Genomic DNA, 23,065 nt, shown 5'->3' on the forward strand with positions numbered 1-23,065 from the left:
GCCAATGTTGGCGAATGGTTCTGTGTAGTTTATAAGCTGCAGGATGGTACTGGTGTACAAATGGGATCCGTGACGTAGCGGATATCCTGTCTCTGGTAGTACTGTTGGTCTGGGCGGTATCAAGGATACGTGGTGGATAACCCCTTTCACGGAATTTTGACCTCATCTCAGTTGTTCTAAGGTCTTTGGTGGCAGGGTCTGAGACTATTTTTGATACCCTGTTTAGTTGTGATTTGGGAATAGATTTTATCATGTTTTTGGGGTGGAAACTACTGTAATGCAACAGACTGTTGCGGTCCGTAGGTTTTGAGTATAAATCTGTTGACAAATTCCCATTATCATCTTTGATGACCAATGTATCGAGGAAACTGATTTGGTGAGTGTCATACGTCATCGTGAAATCCAATCCGGGCCACGAGGTCCTAAGAACTTGAAAAAAGGCTTGTAGGGTTCTAAGATCACCCCCCCAGACACAGAAGACATCATCTATATAGCGCTTCCATGTCAATGCATGGCTACGAAAGAGATCTTGAGTGTATATAGATGTGTCTTCGTAATGGGCCATGTAGGCATTGGCATATGGAGGTGCCACGTTCGAGCCCATGGCCGAGCCCTTTATTTGGAGATAGTAGGTGTCTTCGAACAAGAAAAAGTTATTATTCAGAACGATAGACAGGAGCTCACAACACAGGTCAGAAAGATCGGGGTTCATGTGATTAGTGGTGAGTAGCCAGCGGACAGATTGTATGCCATTTGTATGGGGTATGGACGTGTACAAGTCCTTCACGTCAAAGGATACTAGATAGGCGTCAGGAGGGACAGGGGATATGTTCCTAACAGTTTCCAGAAAGGCACCCGTGTCAAGAAGGAAGGAAGTGGTGTTCCTAATGAGGGGTGTCAAGATCTTTTCTAAGTAGATAGAAATGGGAGCCAAGATCGAATCAGTAGATGCCACAATGGGTCTACCAGGTGGATTATGTAAACACTTGTGGATCTTGGGTAGGATGTAAATAACTGGTGTAATCGGATGTTTCTTAGTCAAAAAGGCCCGAGTTTTGCAATCTAGGATGCCCCGGGTTTGAAACCCATCTAGAGTTGTGCGGATGACATCTTGGATGGTTTGAGTGGGATTATAGGAAAGTTTTTTGTATGTGGTAGTGTCGCTGAGTTGGCGGTACACTTCATTCTTATAAAGGGTTTTGTCCATTACCACTATGGCCCCACCCTTATCTGCTGGCTTGATAATGATGTCCTTCTCTTGTTTTAAGGATGTTAAGGCCTGTCTCTCGGTAACGGAAAGATTTGAAGGGTAGTGGATCCTACCTCTATCCGTGTCGTTCCTCAGTTTTTGAAAAGATTTGTCTACAAATTGGATGAAGGTCTCAAGGGGATGTGACCCTTTTGGTGGCTGATATGTGCTCTTATCACGTAGCCCAAGGCTAGCTGCAGTAATCCCTATAGGTGCCATGGCTTGTAGGTTAGGGGGTGTTGCATGGTCTGTATCAGCAAAGTGTAACTTGAGTCTTAAGGATCTGTAGAACTTCTGCAGATCCATATCCATTTGGAACGTGTTGTGTTTGTAACTCGGACAAAATGAGAGCCCTTTCTGTAAGGCGCTGTGTTCAGCTACCCCTAGAGTTTTGGAGGAAATATTTACGACTAACGGTTGTGTACCTGAGATCGTGTCACTCTCGCAAAGTCCATGTTTCTGGGTCCTGTGAAGCCCCCGTCTGGCCCTCTTCTTTTGCCTTGTCGTTTCTGTCGGCCTAAAAAACGACCCGGATTCGGGTATCTGCCAGGTCGCTCTGGATCCGAATCTGACGTAGTGTAGTCTACTGATGACTGTGCACCTCCCCTATTTAGGCTGTGCTTAGCATCTTCTATATCACAGTATCTTCCCATATGCTCAGCACGCCGACATTGTCATGTCAGCTTTAACCTTTTCATATAACCCAGAGGAGACATCCAACATTATCGCGTTGTCCAAAGTTCCTAGCGACTTCCTTAAGATCCCCCCCTGTGAAATACGGGGTAGGGATTGGGAGCGCGAACTCCGACGCTGCACCAATCTCGAACTGCATGGGGCCACTCTAACTGAGTATCTCAAAGCTCAGAGGATTCCCCGGGGCCTAAGGGTTTCACTCCGTCCCACCCTATTTAGCAATTCCACTGAATTCTGTACTAAGTTTGAATTGATTTTAAACAAATGCTCCTTTGATCTTATGGTCCTAACATTAGAACACCTTCACAAGGAGATCTCTACCACCCAGGAACAGATCAAGAATCTCGAGAGTCAACTCTCTTCCACCATATCGGTTGACGAATTTAATTCCCTTAAGAAGAAAATCGATTCTAACATCAGTCTACATCGCCGCGACATCGAGCTGAAAAAAAGGACCAAGTTCCAAAGGGACCTTGAGGACTATGAACTAAATAGAGTGTACCAATGGCAGGACAAGTCTACCTCCAGAAAACCTTCCAGGCAGGAAGGCTACCATTCATCAGTAGACTACACTACGTCAGATTCGGATCCAGAGCGACCTGGCAGATACCCGAATCCGGGTCGTTTTTTAGGCCGACAGAAACGACAAGGCAAAAGAAGAGGGCCAGACGGGGGCTTCACAGGACCCAGAAACATGGACTTTGCGAGAGTGACACGATCTCAGGTACACAACCGTTAGTCGTAAATATTTCCTCCAAAACTCTAGGGGTAGCTGAACACAGCGCCTTACAGAAAGGGCTCTCATTTTGTCCGAGTTACAAACACAACACGTTCCAAATGGATATGGATCTGCAGAAGTTCTACAGATCCTTAAGACTCAAGTTACACTTTGCTGATACAGACCATGCAACACCCGCTAACCTACAAGCCATGGCACCTATAGGGATTACTGCAGCTAGCCTTGGGCTACGTGATAAGAGCACATATCAGCCACCAAAAGGGTCACATCCCCTTGAGACCTTCATCCAATTTGTAGACAAATCTTTTCAAAAACTGAGGAACGACACGGATAGAGGTAGGATCCACTACCCTTCAAATCTTTCCGTTACCGAGAGACAGGCCTTAACATCCTTAAAACAAGAGAAGGACATCATTATCAAGCCAGCAGATAAGGGTGGGGCCATAGTGGTAATGGACAAAACCCTTTATAAGAATGAAGTGTACCGCCAACTCAGCGACACTACCACATACAAAAAACTTTCCTATAATCCCACTCAAACCATCCAAGATGTCATCCGCACAACTCTAGATGGGTTTCAAACCCGGGGCATCCTAGATTGCAAAACTCGGGCCTTTTTGACTAAGAAACATCCGATTACACCAGTTATTTACATCCTACCCAAGATCCACAAGTGTTTACATAATCCACCTGGTAGACCCATTGTGGCATCTACTGATTCGATCTTGGCTCCCATTTCTATCTACTTAGAAAAGATCTTGACACCCCTCATTAGGAACACCACTTCCTTCCTTCTTGACACGGGTGCCTTTCTGGAAACTGTTAGGAACATATCCCCTGTCCCTCCTGACGCCTATCTAGTATCCTTTGACGTGAAGGACTTGTACACGTCCATACCCCATACAAATGGCATACAATCTGTCCGCTGGCTACTCACCACTAATCACATGAACCCCGATCTTTCTGACCTGTGTTGTGAGCTCCTGTCTATCGTTCTGAATAATAACTTTTTCTTGTTCGAAGACACCTACTATCTCCAAATAAAGGGCTCGGCCATGGGCTCGAACATGGCACCTCCATATGCCAATGCCTACATGGCCCATTACGAAGACACATCTATATACACTCAAGATCTCTTTCGTAGCCATGCATTGACATGGAAGCGCTATATAGATGATGTCTTCTGTGTCTGGGGGGGTGATCTTAGAACCCTACAAGCCTTTTTTCAAGTTCTTAGGACCTCATGGCCCGGATTGGATTTCACGATGACGTATGACACTCACCAAATCAGTTTCCTCGATACATTGGTCATCAAAGATGATAATGGGAATTTGTCAACAGATTTATACTCAAAACCTACGGACCGCAACAGTCTGTTGCATTACAGTAGTTTCCACCCCAAAAACATGATAAAATCTATTCCCAAATCACAACTAAACAGGGTATCAAAAATAGTCTCAGACCCTGCCACCAAAGACCTTAGAACAACTGAGATGAGGTCAAAATTCCGTGAAAGGGGTTATCCACCACGTATCCTTGATACCGCCCAGACCAACAGTACTACCAGAGACAGGATATCCGCTACGTCACGGATCCCATTTGTACACCAGTACCATCCTGCAGCTTATAAACTACACAGAACCATTCGCCAACATTGGCATATTCTTCAAGAAGCATACCCCACGATCCAAGAATTTCAACATCCTTTTCTCCCATGCTTTAAAAGACCGCGTAATATCAAGGATAACCTAGTCCGTGCAGACATTGGCCCCACACACTCTGGCCCAACTCAGCGTTTTCTAGCCAACCCCAAAACGGGTACCTTCCCGTGCCTGAGTTGCAATCAGTGCAACAACGTACTGCGGGGCAATACCATACATCACCCACACACAGGAAAGAGATACCCAATCAACAACTTTTTTACCTGTGATACTAATTACGCAGTCTATTTGATCAAATGCCCCTGTGGTCTTTTATATGTGGGCGAGACCACTCAGTCAGTAAAATCACGTATATCTAAACATAAGTCCACCATTCGGTGCAAAAATCTCATGCTCCCATTACCGTCTCATTTTATAGAGAAAGGCCACAACCTGTCCCAACTCAGATTTCAAATAATCGAACAGGTCACACCACCTCGCCGCGGGGGAGACAGAGTTACTATACTGAAGCGTAGGGAGGCTTATTGGATACACGAGCTTAACACCTTAAGTCCCAAAGGTCTCAACAGGGATTACGAACTAATGTCCTTCATTTGAAATTAAAAATCCAATTTCTGATCATCTGTAACATCAATGTGCTATTGTTGCCTTATGATTCTACATTTTGTTATCATATTATTTATAACCTGCAGTTCTGTTTCCTTGACAGGAGTACCTCTATCTTTAGTGGCCCCATATGGTTTCTTTCATCAGGTTTATACCTAAGTGCACCTTTTTTTATCATGCAACCATTATGCTATGGTATAGTATCTTTGGGTCTTGTATATCCCATAATTAAGGGGTTGTCCTTTTCACCCCCGCAACTCACTGTGAGTTTTTGCTAACAATAATTATTGTTATTCCTATTCTCCAGGTCTGTAATATAACCCAGTTTTTTTACCTGTATAACCCCTTGGTTTGCATCTATATCGGTATCAATATTGCACGTTTGGTATATTCCAATGTAGTTATCATGTCTGCTGCTTAATGTGTTCAATATAGCATAGTAATTATCTTTGCTCTTTTTCACAGAATCGCCCACTCTGACTTCACTTCTCCACTGCCGTTTTGTGACACCTTTCGGCCACCACTAATGCACGGCTATTCACTGCTCCTCTCAACTGGAATGCACCTCCATTTGTGGAACGCTCACATCACCGCCCTCTGCGGTCAGCTAACACCTCATCCCAGCAGCTGGAATACACCTCTTATATTTTTTTTTTTTTTGTCAGTGGAGCGCTCAGATCACCGCCCCCATTAGTCAGCTGACTCCCATGTCATCACCGCCCCACCCCTTCCTGTGTCTTGCCAGCTCACACAGCACACTATGTGCTCTGCCCCACTATATAAAGGGCCATGCCGGCAATCCCTGCACACACTCTATTAGCGGTGGATACCGCATTTATCCCTAGTGTCCTGGCGTACTGGTAAGTCTCTCAGCGTCACTCTGCAACTTATGGCGGTACAATTTACATGGTCTCTGTAGTAGTACATTAACAATAGATTTTTACCCTCCTCCTACAGACAGCTCTTTTGAGCCTCAGCGCCACCCATTATTCTGACTCACCGTCAGTTGGTATGTACCCCTCCTTATTACTCTCCATGTACACATAATAGCATCTTGTCTTACATTTCCATTATTATTTCACCATTACTCCACAGACCAGCCTGGTTCTGTTTCTTCCCGGCTTGTTGCTTTTTTTCCAGCATGTCTGATTGGTAGGTAGCCTTATTTAGCTCCACACACACTCGGCACCATTAGTGTCTGTGACCGTAACCCCGTTTTCTCATCTCTAGATGCAAATCCGAGTAGTCTATTGTTTTTGGGGCCATACAAGTATACAATTATACCTAGGTATGTGTTCACTGTACACCAACTCTCCCCTCGGCATATCACTTCACCGCTCGTGTTCCACAAAGTAGTCCTCTCACACTCCCTCTTGGACCTATGTCCTCAGCGTACCAACGGCTTTTCCATGTTAGAACTTGCAGCCTATGATTTAAAGAATTATGTATGTATATATATATATATATATACACCTGTATCCACGCAAGTTGAATGTCCTCCAGGGTCATTGTTCTCTCTCCTCATTTTATGACCTGTGTCTCCGTGATGTATATACTTTTGTTTCTGTTTTGTTTTTGTCTTTCATATGTACAACACATTTATTGTTTTTTGTTCTGTATATAATTCCTTTTTTGTAGCACACTGATGAAGGTCCAGTATCGACCGAAACGTTTGTGATTTACTGTATGTAATAAATCCCCACTTTTTTGCATCACAACACCCTGGAGTGTGCTAGTCACTTTATATTGTATACGTTCAGGTTTGGGCACCTATGACTGTGCACCTCCCCTATTTAGGCTGTGCTTAGCATCTTCTATATTAAGGTATTTCTTGGCCCAGTCTTGACATTTTATCTTATGTTTCTTGTTCAAAGGTGGTCGTTTTTCAGCCTTCCTTACCTTGGCCATGTCCCTGAGTATCACACACCTTGTGCTTTTTGTTACTCCAGTAACGTTGCAGCTCTGAAATATGGCAAAACTAGTGGCAAATGGCATCTTGGCAGCTTCACGCTTGATTTCCCTCAATTCATGGGCAGTTATTTTGCACCTTTTTTGCCCAACACGCTTCTTGCGACCCTGTTGGCTATTTGCCATGAAACGCTTGATTGTTCGGTGATCACGCTTCAAAAGTTTGGCAATTTGAAGACTGCTGCATCCCTCTGCAAGACAGCTCACAATTTGGGACTTTTCAGAGCCCGACAAATCTCTCTTCTGACCCATTTTGCCAAAGGAAAGGAAGTTGCCTAATAATTAAGCACACCTTATATAGGGTTTTGATGTCATTAGACAAAACCCCTCCTCATTACAGAGATGCACATCACCTGATTTACTTAATTGTTAGTTGGCTCCCAATCCTGAACAGCTTGGAGTAGTACAACATGTATAAACGATATCATGTGGTCAAAATACAACTTGCCTAATAATTCTGCACACAGTGTAGACTGCTTGTCAGTGTAAATCTATCAAACAATAGGCTTTGAAATACCACTTATCAATATATTGTATGTATCCCAAAATGAGGCTTTTAAAAAAGATAACTCGTCTGGTGAAAAAAAACAGACTCTGTACATCTGCATTGATGAAAACATTAGGACATTATGGCTGATAAAATGCAAAGATCAAACCCCCAAAATATTTTTTAAAATACAGAAAAAAATTTAAAAACTTAAATCCCCTTACCTCTTCTCCCAGTAAAAGTAAATAATGAAAATTAAAAATAAACATGTGATATAGTTGTGTCCTTAAATGTCTAATTTATCAAAATCTAAAGCTAATTAACCCTATGGGTAAATGCTGTAAGGAACAAAAAATTAAAACCCCAGAATTACTCGGGGTTTTTTGGAAGGGGATGGGGTGGGATTAGTAACAGATGATCATGGCGATGTTGGGTTTCAAAAATCCACCAATCAGATATTGATGGTTTATTCTAAAAAGCGGCCACTAATATAAAAATCCCGGACAACCCCTTTAAAGGGACATTGTCAGCTTAAATAAAATAAAAGCGCTATGTATATGCAGGCATAGTGCTAATCTGCAGGTAATAGAATTTTAAACAAGTCCATCAGCCAAATTAGAAGAGCAGCTACAGGGAGAAAATAATGTTCGTTTTCTCCCTGCAGAAGCTTACTTCATACAGAGTGGGCATTCGGTAACCACTTCCCCTTGCACTTTGGAAATCTGATAAAACTCTGAACTTAATCACTGATGAAACTAGGGTCATTTTTCTCATATGTCAAAAATAAGTTTTATTCCTCCTGCAGAGGCTTGCCTCTTGTCATTGGGGCTGCGCTGAGGCTGTGAACAGTAAGCGCTCAGTACAAAGCAAGAAAAATATTTCGAATTGACAGTCCTCAGTGGTTGATACCTTTTTAATGGCTAACTGAAAAGATGGTAACAAATTGCAAGCTTTCGAGACTACACAGCTTACAATTTGTTACCATCTTTTCAGTTAGCTATTAAAAGGTATCAACCACTGAGGAATCTCAATTCTAAATATTTTTCTATCTACTGGCTAACACGGTACCAAGATATATATCTTTCCGGTACAAAGCAGGCATGCTATAGCCACAGACTGCCGCTGAGAAGTGGATGTGATTACTGCATGCCCACTTTGTACTGTCTGTTCACGGCGTCTGCTCTGCCCCAACAACTGGAGACAGGCTTCTCTGAATATAAAGTATTTTTTCCTGGTACTTGCTCATTGAGACTTCCATTTCTTTTCACGTAAGAGAAAAATGGTTCTAGTTTCATCAGTGATTGTGTTCTTAGTTTCATTAGATTTTCATCATTGCCATCCTAGTCTGAGTTTTATCAATTTTTCTCAGAAGAGAAAAAAAAGTTTCTCTACCTTTGCCTATATACCTTTCCGTGAAAAACTGACAGCACACAGATAACAACAAAGTGCTGTCTGTTTTTGTTAATTTCACGGACCCATATATCTGCATTGCTAATTTGATCCACAATTTTGTGGAAACCACTCTGATAGAATGTACACAAAAAACAAATGTCTGAATGAGCCCGTAGACTGCCACTCATTTTTAGAATGCTTTTTACCTGCAGATTACCACTAAGTCTGCAGGTAAGTAGTCTTGTTTTCTGTTTTTAGCTGATAAGTTTACTTTTATGTATGTTTAGTGCGCTTCACAAAAAAATGTAGATTTTGGTAGCAATAGTTGCTCTCCGAGTCACACTGGTGAGTAGTAATATTGTAATTTTATTCTGAAAATGTACACATACAGACTAGGACAAAGGAGCACAAAATAGGCCATTATCCAGACAACACGTGTTTGTAAATGCGGAAACATCTTACTTGGTCATGGTGTGAGAAAGCACAGCACTGAGATGGGCTCTGACATAAGAAGCCCAGCCGCTGCTCCTCCGCAGGTTGGCAAATCCAACATTGAAATGAATAGATGTGGAGAAGCAGTTATGCTTCGCTTCTGGTGCCTCAATAGATAAAGATGTCAGAAAACACTTGAGATGATAGAGCAGGTAATGCGCTTTTATTCTCAGCGTGTTATGAAGTGCATTCGTTTCATCAGGAGACCACAAGTACACACCTTGTGTAGAACCTGATGTACTTGTGGTTCTGATGCTTAAAAGGTGAGTGCATTTTGAAACGCGTTGAAATAAAACCACATTACCTGTTCATGTCACGCACAATGTAGGAAAGAATAAGTGCAACACAACGGAATAAGGGGAAGGGAACCCAACACTAAGGAAGGGGGAGGGGAGACGCCTAGGCAGATCTACCATCACCTTGTGTGCCCTAAACGTCCCTATATCGGTTCTGCACCTATTGCCAGGCAGGAACCTAATCCCTGCCTTACCCTGGCAATAAGCCCTGCATAGGGAAGGACAGGATTCACACTAGTGAATCCCCACTACCACTAAGGACAGCTGGGGTAGACAAACAAGGGGAACACTTATATATAAATATATATTTATATATAGATTATATATAATCTGTCTTTTATCTTCAATTCTTAAGCTTTTGAACAAATTAACTCCTTTTCATAGGTTGATGATCTAATGAAAACAAATCATGGTAATTTTTCAATTAAATGCAATTATTTTCTTTTTCTGCGATATAAAATTAATTCTGTGAAAACGTAGGAAAGGTTAGTTGTAAAATGTGCGTATGTTATTTGTTTTCATTTTGGACTTTAATAATATCCATTCCTTTTTATGTTGATTTGTAGATCAAAAGAAGAGGCAGCTCAACAGGTTGCTTCACTTAGACAGTCGCACCAGAGAGAGATGGAAAAGCTAATTTGTCAGCAGGCATTAGAACATTCTTCATCTAGGGTGGCTGAGCTAAGTAGTACACTTTCAACTCAAGAGGTAATCTAGTTTCCTAATTTGCTGTTTTTGTTTAATTTTTTTGTTTCTTTTTGACACATCAGGCCTTTTTTCTTTTTCTATTGATTTTAGATGTTACATTTCGAGGTTTTGTTTTTTTTTTCAAACAAGCATTTTAAGAATTGACAAGTTGATTTTCTTTCCTACTCGCTGAAAAAATAACACTTTAATGAACAAAAACACACACACGCGATGTGCAGTATAGATGTATTTTTGCATTTAAATCAATATGAAGTTTATTCAAAGAATATTTTAAGCAGGGACGACTCCAAATTCCAAGTTAAAAAAGCTGTGAATATACCGTATATACTCGAGTATAAGCCGACCCGAGTATAAGCCGACCCCCCTAATTTTGCCACAAAAAACTGGGAAAACTTATTGACTCGAGTATAAGCCTAGGGTGGAAAATGCAGCAGCTACTGGTAAATTTCAAAAATAAAAATAGATGCTCCATACCGTTCATTATTGCCCCATAGATGCTCCATATGCAACTGTGCTATATAGAATGCTCTATACCGTTCATTATGGCCCCATAGATGTGCCATATATATATTGCTCTGCACCGTTGATTATGGCCCCATAGATGCTCCTTATAAAGCTGTGCCCCATATATATTGCTCTGCACCGTTGATTATGGCCCCATAGATGCTCCTTATAAAGCTGTGCCCCATATATGGTATATTGCTCTGCACCATTAATTATGGCCCCATAGATGCTCCTTATAAAGCTGTGCCCCATATGTATTGCTCTGCACCATTGATTATGGCCCCATAGATGCTCCTTATAAAGCTGTGCCCCATATATATTGCTCTGCACCGTTGATTATGGCCCCATAGATGCTCCTTATAAAGCTGTGCCCCATATATGGTATATTGCTCTGCACCATTAATTATGGCCCCATAGATGCTCCTTATAAAGCTGTGCCCCATATGTATTGCTCTGCACCATTGATTATGGCCCCATAGATGCTCCTTTTAAAGCTGTGCCCCATATACGGTATATTGCTCTGCACCATTGATTATGGCCCCATAGATGCTCCTTATAAAGCTGTGCCCCATATATGGTATATTGCTCTGCACAATTGATTATGGCCCCATAGATGCTCCACATAAAGCTGTGCCATATGGAATGTTCTGCACCGTTGATTATGGCCCCATAGGTGCTCCATATATAATGATGTGCCCCATATAGAATGCTCTGCACCGTTGATTATGGCCCCATAGATGCTCCACATAAAGCTGTGCCATATGGAATGTTCTGCACCGTTGATTATGGCCCCATAGATGCTCCATATATAATGCTGTGCCCCATATATATTGCTCTGCACCGTTGATTATTGCCCCATAGTTGCTCCATATAATGCTGTGCCATATAGAATGCTGCTGCTGGTTCTGCAATAAAAAAAAAAAATCACATACTCACCTTTCTTGCTCAAGACGCCGGCGCTTTCAATATTTACCTGCTCCTCGTGCGGCTCCGTCTCCAGCACTGACGCTCAGCAGAGGGCGCGCACTGACTACGCCACAGCGCCCTCTAACCTGAGCGTCATTGCTAGAGGACGCTGCAGAGGGAGCCGCACCGGAGCGAGGAGCAGGTAAATATCGTGCAGCGCTCCCCTTACCTGCTCCGGCGCGGTCCCTGCTTCCCCGACGCTGCAGATTCTTCCTGTAATTGAGCGGTCACAGTTACCGATCATTTACAGCAATGAATATGCGGCTCCTCCCCTATGGGAGGTGGAGCCGCCTATTCATTTCTGTAATGAGCGGTGCCATGTGACCGCTCAGTACAGGGAGAATCTGCAGCGCCGGGGAAGCCAGGGACTGCAGGGACTGCGCCGCAGCAGGTAAGTATAACTACACAGCCCCCGCTCCCCCTCACCTGCCGACCCCCGGGTATATGACTCGAGTATAAGCCGAGAGGGGGACTTTCAGCCCAAAAATATGGGCTGAAAATCTCGGCTTATACTCGAGTATATACGGTACCTAAAAATTCCGTAGCGTTTTACAGTTTTTGCACACATTATCATCGTTGTCCCCAATGGGGCTCACAATCTAGATTCCCTATCAGTATGTCTCTGGAATGTGGGAGGAAACCGGAGTACCCGGAGGAAACCCGCGCAAACACGGGGAGAACATACAAACTCCTTGCAGATGTTGTCGTTGGTGGGATTTGAACCCAGGACCCCAGCGCTGCAAACTGCCAATATAAGGCCAAAAGAAGTATTAGACCTGGTCCACACATGAGAAACAATTTTCGATGCAGCTGTCATACTTTGCCTTCACGTTAAATGTAGTATTTTTCACATATTATGCTTTGGTTTTTACCCTATACATTACATTTAAACAATGAAATGTGAAGTGATAATCTGTCACCTAGTTCCCTGCATATTTTTACTGCTACTTGAGGATGGGTTTTTAAATACGCAAACATTCACACTATGTATAGTACTGTATATTACCAGAAATTTGCAGTTAGCAGTCTGCACCACAAATCCATTACAATTCTTCAAGGTGTGACCTGGACCGAAAGCTTTTAATTATTCCCAAATGCTTTTGTCTCTAGGGGTTAACAAAAAACACCGGGTTAAATATTTGCAGAAAACCTTTAAATTTGCCCTTGGAGCTCAAGTCACTAAACACTAAATACTGGAGTAGTAACCTTACATCTTTTCTTTCTCCCTGATTACATATGATCATTTTTAAAAATCATCTAGAGGTGATTGAATCAAAAGACCGCATTCCAGCAGACACGTCTGTGGTTTGTGGCCGCCCGATGGTAGTCTTCTACCTGTCTGGATCTCTGGTGCCGCTTTTTGATTTTTAAGCTTAGCGCTACATCCTCATCATTGCAAGACCAGGATCCTGTGAATTGATTTGCTTATTAACCTGAGCATTGTTTTTCCCCCCTCCACTTTTTTATTGTGGAGTCTTTGTTGATGTATCCATATGAAGACTTGTTTTTTCCGGGAGATTTGAATTTGTCAGTTTTGAACGTTTTTGAGTATATACCCAGTTGGATATACTACATGGTAGTATATGGCAGACCCAGAGCCCAAAGCAACCCATCACCACCCCATAATTGCTTTGCAAAGGTTGACGATGACCTGTAAAATTGGCTGGATATTACAGCCAACTCTTGTTGTGGATACTCTTGTGCCTCTGCCTTCTTTGGGATGTAACTCTACGTCCCGATACAGTAACTGGCAATTAAGGTAATAAGAGTTAGGGTATGTGTCCACAGGCCGGATTACATCCGGAATAGCTGCGGATTGAACACTGCGTACAGCCGCAGCGTTCAACCTGCAGCGTCAAGATGTTACAGCATAGTGGAGGTGATTTTATGAAATCCCGTCTCCACTATGCGTGCGAACACGCATCCGGCGGCCCTGCGTTTCCGGACATGCGGTGCGTCTTTTTAGAACGCAGCATGTCTGTTTACCTTGCGGCGACGCTCCGTCTCCACAAGGTAAATAACAGTCCTATGTATAGGGTGCGGCAATTCCGGATGTGTGCAATGAACACATCCGGAATCACTGCGCGTACAGAAGGGGGCGGTGCTTTGGGCGGAGAGGGTTTTCCACTCTGTCCAAAGCTCCGACAGTCTGGACCGTGGACACGCACCCTTACTTCCTGTGGCAGGAAGGATTTCATGCAGAAAATGTTTCATTCCATAATATAAAACATTGCTTACATTTTTTCTTAAAGATCCTTATAAAGCACCTCCAAAAGCAAGTTGTTGAGCTACAGAAGGACAGAGACACCCTGGCTGTTTTACGAATCAGAGAAGAAGCTCTACAGAAGGAGGTACCTTTATTCAAATCAGCAGTATTTTGATTTAAAGAAAAAGCAAACATTTTATAGTTGCACAAAAATAATGTAAAGACCAAAGCAAATTACTACCAGATGAAAATTAAAAAAAAAAAAAAATACAGTTCCTAAGAATGTTGTCCAGCCCTCAATTGGTTTTCTAAAAAAAAAAACACTCAGAATGCGATAAAAAAAATTAACTTACCGAGCCAACACATCTCCTATACCAGTACTGCCCTGTGCTTTCTGTTCTTTCCAGATGTGCTTGTGATTGCTGTAGCCAATCACTTGTAAGGCTACGTTCACATTAGCGTTTTGCGTGTTTGCGTCGGGCGACGCAGCGGCGACGCATGCGTCATGCGCCCCTATATTTAACATGGGGGACGCATGGACATGCGTTGTGCGACGCATGCGTTTTTTATGCCGCAAGCGTCGGGCGCAGAAAACACAACAAGTTGCATTTTTCTTGCGTCCAAATTTTGGCAAAAAAGGACGCATGCGTCGCAAAACGCAGCATTTTTGCGTGCATTTTGGTGCGTTTTTATTTGCGTTGTGCGTTGCGTCGCCGACGCAGCGGCGCACAACGCAAATGTGAACGTTACCTAACAGTGTCTCGTTTGTAATCATTGATTGGTTACAAAGATAAAATGTATTTCACGACCGAGCAGAAAGTAAAGTGCCAGTGTGTGTACTTTCTGTTTTGTCAGAACTGACCACTGCAGCCAATCAAAGGCTATAGCTGTGGGGGCCTATATTCTTTATTAACATGTCAACACATAGGCAAGACTCCCAGGCAGAGAACAGCTATATGCATGCATTTTGCATGCTTCTTCTGTATTGTAAAATTTTCTTGTAGCAGGGCCCTGTTCACTAATTTGGCCTAAGGCAATCTTTTTGCAAACCCTCTCATGCAATCCCCACTCTTTAGCTCACACTGGTTCTGAGATTGTTATCCCTCTCAAAGGCATCTAAATCCTGCCACTTCCCTTCCTTCTGATGATGTGGACTTCACAGCTGCAGGAGGGTCACATAAACAGCTACGGTCCTAGGCTGATATCCGCATCCCCTGTCTTGTCAAATTCTCTTTCCTCCAGTCCACTCAGACATCTCTTATAGAGATGAACACCTCTCATCCTCCATTCAGATTCAGATTTTAATGAGGATCAGTCCAAACTCTCCTCTCTGGTCGACTGCTTTATTGTGGTACTCAAGAATCCTTCATTGTCTCCAACAAGGACGCCTTTCTCCCAAAGGGGAGTTTCCTTTCGACACCCTCAACCAAGCCCCCAAAGTGTTTCCCTCCACAGTAAGAATTTTAGTAACAACAAACAAAAGAATAGAATTAAAAAAAAAAATGGTTTTGCAAAACATCTAGATGTTTGCCTTTCTAGAGGACTCATTGCAAAAATGGTCTTCCTCACTAGCATCATCTTCTTCAGGTCTCCAAATCCTCTTCGGTAAAGTCCATCTTGGCACAAAGGGCATCCCCCACCCATCATGGGTGAGATGGGACATCTTCTCTTCAGAAAATATCTCGTTGTTCAAGATTCCTGGATACGAAGCTACAAAATGAAATTTTCTTACATGTCCCAAGCCATTTTTTTCACCCTGTTTCATACCATCCCAACTCTTTTGGAGAAGGTGGCAACAGTTTGTCAGACTGCTTCTATGGTTTTTATACAAACCCTTTTGTCTGCAAAAACGATGGGTTAGTGTGCTGAGTTTTAGAACTCAGATGGTTCAACTGCTATGTCCGTTGTTAAATGTTTCCAGATTTAATCCTTTAGGACAGTTAGTGTACCCCTTTGAACAGAAAGAGCTCTCTTCTCCTTAAATATCAAGGATGCATTCCTACACACACCCTGTCTGCCAGACTCATCAACATTTCCCCAACTTTTCTAACAGTCCCAGTTACTACCAATTTGTGGTACAAAAAAAACAACTTGGCTACAGCCACAATGGCCTTAACAAAGTTCCTTGTGATTTCATAAGCCCAGTTTCACACTCACCCCCTCAGTGAGCAATTCTGATGTTGTACAACAAAATATTAAATATTATCTAGCTCAGTCTACACTCCTTCACTTATCAGTCAGTCACTCTCTTCAGTGATGGGTCCACTATTGATACCTTCATGAATGGGTAGAACAAGCAATCTGGTTGCCTCAAGAGTTCTGACTTCAAAGTAGATCTCCTCTGTTGGGGTTCTGTTATCCACTCGAACTTACTTGCACTTCATTTAAAATTATATCTGTTGAAGCTGTATTTCTCAGCAAATCACGCAGACATGCCTAAGGCAAGAAAACTTTCCTGGACTCTGATTTACCACCATATAGAAAATACCTTTTTCTGTTAGTATGAAAACCATTATTTGCATTTCAACCTTTCTGGCTAATTTGCTCCTTTCGGGATGGCCTGGTCTTGGGCCAAAATCTAATCATTTGAGACAGATCTCGACCCCCTCCATTTTATTACATATCTCTAACTTAGCTTTACACACCTTACAAAGAGATGTTTCTTATCATAAATCCAAAGCACCATAGGATCTCAATTTAAGAACAGCAGTTTTTCTGTTCCTTCTTTCTAGTTCCTCTTCAGTATCTGTATGCACCTATTCTTTTCCAAAATCTGTTGTTGGCCATTACATCCACCTGCTGAGTGTCAGAATAGGCAGCTCTGTTCTGTAAATCCGCTTTTACATTTTTTTCATCAGGATATGATAGTCCTGATGAAACTAGATGTTAGCCCGATTCAAATGTATCGGGGATTCTAGAATATGCATGTCCACGTAGTATATTGCCCAGCCACATAGTATATTACCCAGTCACGTAGTATATTGCCCAGCCACGTAGTATATTGCCCAACCACGTAGTATATTGCCCAGCCACGTAGTATATTGCCCAGCCACGTAGTATATTGCCCAGCCACGTAGTATATTGCCCAGTCACGTAGTATATTGCCCAGCCACGTAGTATATTGCCCAGCCACGTAGTATATTGCCCAGCCACGTAGTATATTGCCCAGCCACGTAGTATATTGCCCAGCCACGTAGTATATTGCCCAGCCACGTTGTATATTGCCCAGCCACGTTGTATATTGCCCAGTCACGTAGTATATTGCCCAGCCACATAGTATATTGCCCAGCCACGTAATATATTGCCCGGTCATGTACTATATTGCACAGCCCGCGTAGTATATTGCACAGCCACATACTATATTGCCCAGCCACTTAGTATATTGCCCAGCCACATAGTATATTGCCCAGTCACTTACTATATTGCCCAGTCACGTAGTATATTGCCCAGCCACATAGTATATTGCCCAGCCACATAGTATATTGCCCAGCCACGTAATATATTGCCCGGTCATGTACTATATAGCACAGCCCGCGTAGTATATTGCACAGCCACATACTATATTGCCCAGTCACGTACTATATTGCCCAGTTACGTAGTATATTGCACAGCCCGCGTAGTATATTGCACAGCCACATACTATATTGCCCAGTCACGTACTATATTGCCCAGTCACGTAGTATATTGCACAGCCCGCCTAGTATATTGCCCAGCCCACGTAGTATATTGCCCAGCCCACGTAGTATATTGCACAGCCCACGTAGTATATTGCACAGCCCACGTATTATATAGCAATGTGGGCATCATATCCCTGTTAAAAAAAAGAATTAAAATAAAAAACAGTAATATAATCACCTTCTGTTGGCTCCTGGATCCAGGAAGCGTTTACCGACGCTCCTCGCGCGCTCCCATCTGAAGAGTGCATTGCGGTCTCGCGAGATCGCAATGCATGGACCGGTCACCAGAGCGTCGCGCGGAGCGGGAAAGGCGCCGGAAGGTGAGTATATGTTGATTTTTTATTATTATTATTTTTAACTTTAGATCTTTTTACTATTGATGCTGCATAGGCAGCATCAATAGTAAAACAGTTGGTCACAAAGGGTTAATAGCAGGGTTAATGGAGTGCGTTACACCACGGCATAACGCGGTCCATTAGCGCTGCCATTAACCCTGTGTGAGCGCTGACTGGAGGGGAGTATGGAGCGGGCACTGACTGCGGGGAGGAAGGAGCGGCCATGTTGCCGCTGGACTGTGCCCGTCGCTGATTGGTCGTGGCAATGGTCGTGGGCGTTTTGCCACGACCAATCAGCAACTTGTATTTCCATGACAGACAGAGGCCGCGACCAATGAATATCCGTGACAGACAGAAAGGCAGGCAGACGGAAGTGACCCTTAGACAATTATATAGATCACTAGATGGCAGCCCGATTCTAAAGAATCGGGAGTCTAGAATCCATATATACTTTATTCAAGTGTAAGAATAATACAATTAATAAATAATAGTAAGAAAGAACAAAAATAATAGGCAGTATATGGAGAAAACACCAAACAAAAGTTCAAAATTGGTGTGAAAATGTCACTGAACCACCTCACAACTAAATATATATAGTTTTGGTAAATGGTATTATCATTTTTTTGACGAAATTCGGCAGGAGCTTGAAGAGCAACGTCACTGGGCCCGCCTCCACGCAGTAGAAACTTGCTGTGAGGTAAAAATTCAAAAATCACACCAAAATGGCGGGCGGAGTGTGTCACAGTACGGCACGTTTCTGATTGGTCGCTCGCAGCAGGCGGCAACCAATCAGACACTGGACACTGTTGACGTCACTTATCTCCGGACATTAGCTCCGGACATTAGCTCCGGACAAAGCCACGGAAGTTGGCACAAATTGCAGGAAGTAGTATTCTAGGCAATTATATATTAGATAAAAGCCGCACAATGCACAAGAATTTTATGAGAAATAAATTAAAAACAATGAATGTCCAATAAACCAATTTTAATATATAAAAAATATATAAAATTATACACATATAGAAAAATCCATATGTGTATAAATATGGAAAAAAGATGTGTCACACAGGGGACAGGGAGCAACAGACCATGTAGCAGTAAGTATATGATTTACTATATTTTTTTCATTTTTTATCTGCCAAAACCATCGGTATACAAATATATATATATATATATATATATATATATATATATATGTGTGTATATATATATATGTATGTGTGTGTGTGTGTGTGTGTGTGTGTGTGTGTGTGTGAAAAAATTATATTTATAATAAAGTGAATGAATATTCAATTTATAAACAATATCAAGTGATCAATGAAGGTGCATGAGTAAATAAGTAACTAAAAAAACTTGCAAAAATATTGTAAAAATAATAAATAGAGGCAAATAATAATAGTAAATGCCTCAAATGTGATCAAGTGATCAAAAAACCAATGGTCCTGGAAAATATAAATCAAAAGAAGTCACATAATGCCACAGTGCTCACCGGTCTGGAGCTCGCACCGTCCCCTGCACACACCACTCCAACGTACGTTTCGCTGCTGCATCGTCAGGGAGTGACATAACAAGCCTTTTAAGTAACAAAACACCCTTTTTTATTTCTAGCATTCTGTGAGGTTTTTTCAGGCTGGGGAACATCTTTAAGATGTTATTGAATGGTTTTTTTTTTTGCATTGTACTCCAATGTTTAGATCTGATCTTTTACAGAGGTAAATGTAATAGTACATATCTCTTGCTTATGATATGAAAGAAAACTCCTTATTTAAACTGTGTATATCAATGTGTGGCAATTGCCATTATTTTCACTGCTGATTTTCAATTGCAGCATCTGAATCAGTCCTTGCAATACTCTGAAATCAATTCTGCATGCCCTTAACCTCTTTAGAATTTGTCCTTACACAGCATATATACAAACCTGTAAGGGGTAGTAAAGCATTGAGGAGAGACTGCAGTTGTTGCATAATTTTTTGATTATTGAACATGCTTTCTCTACTAAAAACTATGAAATAATGCAAGGTAGTGTGTGAACACCGCAGGTATTGTATATAGAAATGTATGTGTTTTGCTCATCAACGTTCAGCTACACTGTGCGATTATCATGAACAATCTTTCCAGAAACACTTGTTTCATGATAATCATAAAATCTAAACCGGCTGCTAATCAGATGAACGAGCAAATGCTTGTTCATCAGGTGTAATGTTCTTTTTGCCTACATACAAGATTGCTGAGAACAAAGGCAACCTATGCACACTGACTAACATATTAGTGCGACGGTTGCGTCGTGTTTAGCGGACCGTCGGCACCAAAAAAAGTTGCATGTAACTTTTTTTGGGGCATTGTGTCCGCCATTTCCGACCGTGCATGCGCGGCCGGAACTCCGCCCCCTCCTCCCCGGAGCTCACAATGGGGCAGCGGATGCGTTGTAAAACTGCATCCGCTGCCCCCGTTGTGCTGCGCTTTCACAGCATGCGTCGGTACGTCGCCACGATGCATTGCTTCGTACGACGCTAGTGTGAAAGTAGCCTTACACAAGGCATTTGCTTGCAAGTGTCAGATTTTACAGATAATACAGACATTTGTACACACAGCACAGAAAATCTGTGCAAGTACCTCTAGCCACAATCCCATGCTGTGCATGCATACAGGCATGTAGGAGGATCTCCTCTTCTACATGTTGAGGAGCAGATTCTCTACCTGAAAATGATGAGGGACTACGATTGGCATAGCAATGGGGCAATGTGGCCAGCAAACTGAGGAGGCACTGCAGCCAGCTTTCTGAGGTAGCTTTCTGGGTTTAATATATTGTAGAGTGGAACCTTTTTTAAAAGCCTTCAAGTTAGGTCAGGTCTATAAGTCCGGCCTTAGTCCAAAAACTCCAATTCTTATCAGGTTACAGATGGTTATCTGGTTTAATATAAATCATTGTTATCCAGGGGTTATATTCTATCCAGGGGTTATAAGTTGTGTTAATTTAAAAATGAATGGAGGAATATGTACAATATACAGAGCTTTTGTGCTCCTTTGAAAGACAATCACCTTTAGCTTTAATGTATTCTTTCTACAAACCTCTCCATAATTACTCTCTTTTCCCCTCTCTCTAAAAGATGGCAAAACTGCTGGGTGAACTAAAGATGGCCAAAGAATGTCACAGTCCAGAAATGAAGCACTTTTTAACACTTGAATGTAAAATCAAACAGATGGAAATCCGTCATTCACAAAGGGAGCAAGAACTCCAACAGGTAGAGTAGCAGCTCCTTTACAATCTGCCAGCGAAGCATCATTAATATTTATGTATCGTCCTTTACAAGCCAAGCTCTTATCAGCTCACCTTATCCTATCATTCCCTAAAGGCCATATAATACATCTTTCACTCAATAGATAATAATAACCAGCCCTGAAAACTGTTGACATGTCTCATTTGTTGAGTAGGCAGTGAATTCTGGAGTGATTTAACACCTAACAGGAATGTTGATTATGCCATTAATCTCAAATTGCCAATTACTTAGAATTCAATGAGCACAATCTGGTGTTACCTAAGCACAGAAACAGTGGGCTTAAATGGAAAGTGCATCTGTCCATGTTGTAAAATATCTGATGTGTGTACATACCCTTATATGCATTCAGGATGTTTGAGACAGTAATGTTATCCTGCCCCCAAAATGAAAGCTACATTATATGTGCTGATTTTTTGCCACATAAGAACAGACATTTTCCCATCCAGGTATATAAACAAGTTGGCATCATCACCTACAAGAAGTTCAGATTGGATGCTTTTAGTGCTAACAAATGATTAAAGAGGTGTCCACTACTTTATCACTGATGACTTTCCTTCGGATAAGTCATTAATGTCTGATCGGTTGGGGTCTGACACCTGGCACCCCCGCTGATCAGCTACTCTGAGTTGGCGGCTGCCGGAAGGAAGTACTTAGTTGCGGAGCTGCTCTGTCTTCTGATAGTGGTCACGCCCGGGTACTGCACATTCGCCTCCTATGAAGAGACATAGTAGCTCCGCAATTGAGCATTTCCAGCCGACCAACACTGAGAACAGCTGATCGGCGGGGATTCCAGGCATCAGACCCCGATCAATCAGACATTGATGACCTATCCTAAGGATAGATAATCAATGATAAAGTAGTAGACAACCTCTTTAAATCAATTGATGTAGAATTTAACAGGATATACATATAAATCTGTGACATTTTGCATTTTTTATATTCCAGACATACACACGAACACACACACACACATGCTCGTGTGTTGTTCTTTCCCTCTCTCACTTCACTTCCTGTAGCCAATATTGCAAGAAATTTAGATGTGTTTTTTTACACCTATTTGCAGATAATTGATCAAACGCGTCATGTTGCTGAAGTTACACAAGTTAAGGAAATTGAGAAATGGAGGAGGCTTGTGCAACAAAAAAACATGGAACTCGAGAAGTTTAGAACTGAGTTAGATGCAATATTAGATGTTCTCCGAATGTTACAGAAGCAGGGCGTTGTCATACCTACATCCGCATCTGAAGCATCAGAATTATACTGACAAGTATGACTTATTAAAAATGCAATGCATCCTATAATTTATTGTTGAAAGATAACTTGTATACATTTGTATTTTGTCTATAAAGATTTTTTTGCTTAATTAATTTTCCTTTCTTTATATATATATATATATATATATATATATATATATATATATATATATATATATATATATATATATATATATTATATGGCACATATAAAAAACAAATTTGCACAAAAAAGAACAGTAACATTAAAGAATTAGTGCTTTAATACATAATTGGTAAAAACATACCTGTAACAAAAGGGATAATCAGGTGGTGAAAACTGCCAATAGTCGAACCACAGGTGTGGCCAATTAGTTACAAAAAAATGCCATATATCCACCCCAAACATCTAGTCTGTATAAATCCAAAGTGGAAACTATGTTATCATAAGAATCAAATAGAGCCGTGGAAACGGCATTCATATGTATAGAAAAGATGGAGGAGCAGGCTAGTGTGCCTTCTTCCACGGGAGATTATATATAATTATATTATACTAGATGGTTGCCCGATTCTAAC

General features: G+C 41.9%; 1 protein-coding gene across 2 annotated transcripts in view; it reads left to right on the plus strand.

The window, feature by feature from the left end:
* Positions 1 to 22,601, plus strand: part of CEP162 (centrosomal protein 162) — a 256,920-nt gene extending 234,319 nt beyond the window's left edge. The window contains exons 23-26 of one of the 2 annotated variants that reach the window (XM_069726421.1): positions 10,150 to 10,291; positions 14,014 to 14,112; positions 21,087 to 21,221; positions 22,321 to 22,601. In XM_069726421.1, coding sequence (XP_069582522.1) covers positions 10,150 to 10,291; positions 14,014 to 14,112; positions 21,087 to 21,221; positions 22,321 to 22,521 — 577 coding nt within the window. In that variant the 3' untranslated portion in view covers positions 22,522 to 22,601. Of the gene's footprint in view, positions 1 to 10,149; positions 10,292 to 14,013; positions 14,113 to 21,086; positions 21,222 to 22,320 lie in introns of those variants that run through there. The other variant, XR_011312415.1, reaches the window with a different exon arrangement.
* Positions 22,602 to 23,065: the final 464 nt, after the last annotated feature.

Source organism: Ranitomeya imitator, chromosome 5 (assembly GCF_032444005.1).
Source record: "Ranitomeya imitator isolate aRanImi1 chromosome 5, aRanImi1.pri, whole genome shotgun sequence".
Lineage (NCBI taxonomy): Eukaryota > Metazoa > Chordata > Amphibia > Anura > Dendrobatidae > Ranitomeya > Ranitomeya imitator.